General features: G+C 36.8%; 1 protein-coding gene across 4 annotated transcripts; it reads left to right on the forward strand.

Moving 5' to 3' along the window:
• Window positions 1-4,274, forward strand: LOC107811468 (bifunctional nuclease 1-like). Of its 4 annotated transcripts, none has more exons than XM_016636396.2 (11): window positions 1-382; window positions 730-1,017; window positions 1,396-1,566; window positions 1,667-1,716; window positions 1,819-1,875; window positions 1,952-2,017; window positions 2,116-2,190; window positions 2,623-2,741; window positions 3,022-3,113; window positions 3,896-3,951; window positions 4,101-4,274. In XM_016636396.2, exons 2-10 carry the CDS (start codon window positions 747-749, stop codon window positions 3,946-3,948), a joined length of 954 nt encoding a protein of 317 aa, XP_016491882.1. In that variant the 5' UTR covers window positions 1-382; window positions 730-746; the 3' UTR covers window positions 3,949-3,951; window positions 4,101-4,274.
• Window positions 4,275-4,584: the final 310 nt, after the last annotated feature.

The following is a 4,584-nucleotide window of genomic DNA, read 5'->3' on the forward strand; positions in this document are numbered from 1 at the left end:
ATTTTCCCATAATAATTTTATATTATTATCAATCCATAAATAATCCATTTTATAATTTCTAGATTTCCATTTGTGAACCAATAATTTCTACGAGATGCCTATAAGTAGTCAGACTCGGATCCCAATTGAGTAAAATCTCTCACAATTCTTCTCCTTTATCCATTCAAAATTTCTGTCGACCTTCAATTATCCAATTCTATAAATTATTTGGAGCTAACTGTTGTTCTTTTTAGCTCTGGAAGAACACTCTGGCTATTCAATAGTCAATACGGTAATTCTCAGAAAACTCGAGCGTTTCTTGTGGTTGAAGCTATGAATTGATGATCAGACGCTGTTGATTCTTACAGTTCTGCTGAGCTTTCTAGAGAACTTTGTGACTCAGGTGTGATATATGATGTATGTAAATTTCAAATTTGTGGTCTTAAACATGTTTTAATATTTATGTGGCTATTATCATTAAGTATATAATTGGAAATTTAATTTAATTTCTTTTTAAATTTATAAAAGATCATTCTCTTTGAAATAGACTAAAAAGGAAATATTCACTTAAAACTAGAGAGGAGGGAGTGCATGACATTGGTATTTTGTGTATGATCTTTGTGTTTGTCTGGGTATAAGTCACCAATTGTAAAAAGGAAGCTACTATTAATTGTTTTTTCAAAGTAGAGGTGCAGTTACTCTTTTATAAAATCGAAGTACTGGATTATAATCTAATCATTTGTGCAATAGATTTCAAATTAGGCAAAATGAGCTCTCTACAGGGGCCTATTGTTTGCCCTGTGGTTTGTGGAAAGCGAACAGGTCCTGTCAATTCATCTATAGTAAAGGCTAAGATGCTGAGGAGTGAGTTCTGGGGGTTCAATGGGATATCTAGCCGGGTGGCTTGTCTACCACGATCACGTGTAAGCAAGTTGATTGGTTGCAGTTTCAGTTCATCATCAAATGGCAATGGTAGCATGGCTGAGAATTTTAGTGAAAGCGATGCTGATTATGTGAATTCTAGCGTGGTTGAAGCTGGTATGCTAATTTTGTTGATCAGGGCGATATGTGTGCTGTGTTTTGACATTTTGTTTGCTGTATAGTGGTGTGTTGTTTGTTTTTGTACAAGTGGAGTAAACTATTTCTTCACTTAACATTGATGGAAAAGAGTGGATCTTGCTGAAGTTCCAACTTTTTTCTGGAAATGGTTTTCCACGATATGATGAAGTAATATTTCCTGAAAAATTTTCCCCATCTATTCTGCTAGATTTCTGTAATAGTACTGTTTTGCTAAATTTGCAAGACAGTCAATCTTTCAACATTTAAGGGATCAACGAAGCACGCTGCCAAGTCTCAACACATGTCAAAGTAAAAGTGATACAATTTTTGTGGTGACTTTCCTATTATCCTGTGTAGTTGAAGTGCGAAGTGGGAAAGATGGTTTCGTGATCAAGATGAGAGATGGCAGACATTTGAAATGCGTCCCCAGCAATCCACAGTGCGGTCATATACCTGATTATGCTCCACAACCAGCGATTGTGCTAAGAATGGAGGATGGAACTGGGCTGCTTCTTCCTATAATTGTTTGTATGTTCATAATTCACTTATTTTTTAGTGAGCGCACATTTTCTTGGGACTGTTTTCGAAATAAGGATGTCTAATGTTGTGTCTCCTTTTTATACAACAGTGGAGATGCCAAGTGTGCTGCTCATGGCAGCTGTACGCAATATCCAACTTGTACGTCTTCTGTTTCATATTGATTCTGATAAGGCCATTCAATTATAAAAAGCATTGTTTTTATGTTGTTACTAAAAGGTACGAATATTGGCTCCATTTCAGGCCAGACCAACAATGTATCATGTTTTGAAGGAAATGGTCGACAAGATGGGTTATGCAGTAAGTTTGTTGTTTGTACGCTTACCGCTTACTGCCATATCCTTTCAAGTTTAATCTGACAGGTTGTAATTTGAAGGTTAAACTTGTTCGAGTTACCAAGAGAGTGCACGAGGCATATTTTGCCCAGTTATACCTAACCAGGGTATGTGTAAAATATACTAGTTGCAAATGCTGACACAAAAGCATGTATATATTTTGTACTATGCAAATTTACGGACTTTCATGTGCTTGTGGTAACAGTTGGACAATGATGCTGAGAGTATTAGCTTTGATCTTCGTCCTTCTGATGCGATCAACATTGCTGTGCAATGCAAGGTAAATTAGTTGGAATGTAATGCATTTTTGACATATTTGATGGTAATGGACACATTATTATTCCCGAGTTTTTACATGTTGTAGGCAGTCTCTGTGCATATGGATTTCTTCATTTGCAAGAGATAAATTGCTTATGGAATTGAAAATTCCTTTTCCATTTTTTCTAAGCTCAAATATCTCAATAATTTTATCCGTTATTTCTCCTTTTTCCTCATATCTCAATAACTTTAGCTTCTAATCTCGAAAAATAAAAGAATCATGGTAGGATGAAAATATTACCCAAATTCCATGTACAATGCAGTTGCTAACAATCCCCTTTAGACCACAAACTGAAATTCCATTTACAATTTGGTGACTGTAGCTCGGCGGAATTACATTTTTGAACCAAAGACAGTGAAGTATCAGGACTTATGTACTTTATAATTTTTCTAGGTGCCAATACAAGTCAATAAAAGCTTGGCGTATAGTGATGGCATGAGGATTGTTGAATCTGCAAAGCCTGCACTGCACACTGCCGCTTCAGACGGCCTATTGTTCAGTCAGCTTGACAGGTAAGTTGATATTCTTCATAACTATCGGTCCAAATAAGTTGCATTTGGTACTTCAGTTGTCATCTATTGCTTCTCCTGAATCTGTGTGCCGCACATGATTGGATCTAATATGGTGCATATCTTTTGTTTCTAGTATATAAGTGAAAAATAGTAGTTTGAAAATTCAAAACTAGCTGAAGTTCTAATGTAACCTGATATGTCTGCATTCAGATATGAGAATGACGCCTTACATATGCCTCTTTTGAACGAAATATAGTTCTAACTTGCATTATCGATTCAGGCCCACTGGACAGCCATCCATTGAAGCAAAAGAGTTTATTCTTGTGCGGAACATGCTGGTTGCTGCAGTTGAAGAACGATATACAGATGCAGGTAGACTTTGTTAACTTGTCTAGAAATTATGTGGAACATTAACATATAACTATCTTGTCGACTGCCTTTCTTTTCATGCTATTAAAACCTTTCAGTGTTGGTTCTTATTGTAAGATGGAGAGTGTTACAGCTACAGAAACTTGCAGGGGGTTTTACAACTGGTAAAAGATGTTGTCATTATAATTTTTGTCGCCAACCAGTTTAGATTTAGACATTGAGCCTGATAGCTGCAAAATATATGATGCAGTACAAATTCATCAAAAACCAGAAAGTAGAAGCATTTTTATGACTGTTCCCCAGGATTTGGTCAATTTTGTTTCTATCTCTCTGATTACTAAGTAATTGGACTGATTGCGTGTAGTAGTCAATGATCAAAGTAATTTATGTGCTTTTTCTATAGGACCTGAAATGTGGTCATCAACTTGGAACGCTAACCTCCTAGTTCTCACTAAGGATAAAAATGCCTTCATCCACTTGTGTTTCTTGAAAACTGCTCCTAACTCCGCGTAGGGTGGGGGTGGGTTTTTGGTTTATGCATTTTTAACATTTCTTCTTTTTCTGTCATGATCTGAAAAAGATGAGCTGGGTATGTGCATGAAATGTTTTCACATAGCACAAAAAAGTAAAATTGAGAGTATGTTTGCCTGTGTTGTATCAGTTAGCTTGTTCACTTGCATGCTACTGTTTTCTACTTAGTTGAAAACTTTTTGGAGTGCCAAGCTTTCTGCTGTTTGTAACTCGGTTAAAGCTTCTAATCTGCACTTGTCTATTGGGTACTGTAGCTCTTTGGAGGGACCAGCTTATGCAACTTCGCTCCGAGAAGAATTGGACATAGCAGGTGCATTTTTCCAATCTTTTATCCTCAGTGACACACAGCAAATCCAGTTGTGTTGTCTCCTTCTTCATGCGTTCCTTCCAATTTAAACACACGTCGGGGTTCGGAGAATACTTGAATTTTATAAGAAACTTGCTTCATTTGTTTGACAGGATTGTTGCAGCTTGTTCAAGCAAGAACTCCTATGTATATAGAAGCCATTCATCGGAGTCAATGTGGTCAGCATCTTGAAGATCAATTATAGCTCTTCCCCAAATATGTAAAGAACTTGTATATATATTGTATAAACTGTAATGTTAATGTAAATAAACCTGAAACTGGTAAAACTTGTTCCTCGCATGTCTAGCTAAGTTACAGCAACAATAACAACCTAGTATAATCTCATAAGTGGGGTCTGGGGAGGGTAGTGTATACGCAGACCTTACCACTACCCCAGGGTAGAGGGGTTGTCTCCGATAGACGTTCGTCTTCTTACGCAGACCTTACCACTACCCCAGGGTAGAGGGGTTGTCTCCGATAGACGTTCGGTTCAAGAAGACGAAAAGAGACAATAGGTTAATAACAGTAACAGAAGCCACAAAAATAATACTAGCAACCTAAGAATCAGAAAAATAGATGAAAAAAGCAATATCAATA

Source organism: Nicotiana tabacum, chromosome 20 (genome assembly GCF_000715075.1).
Source record: "Nicotiana tabacum cultivar K326 chromosome 20, ASM71507v2, whole genome shotgun sequence".
Taxonomy (NCBI): Eukaryota; Viridiplantae; Streptophyta; class Magnoliopsida; order Solanales; family Solanaceae; genus Nicotiana; species Nicotiana tabacum.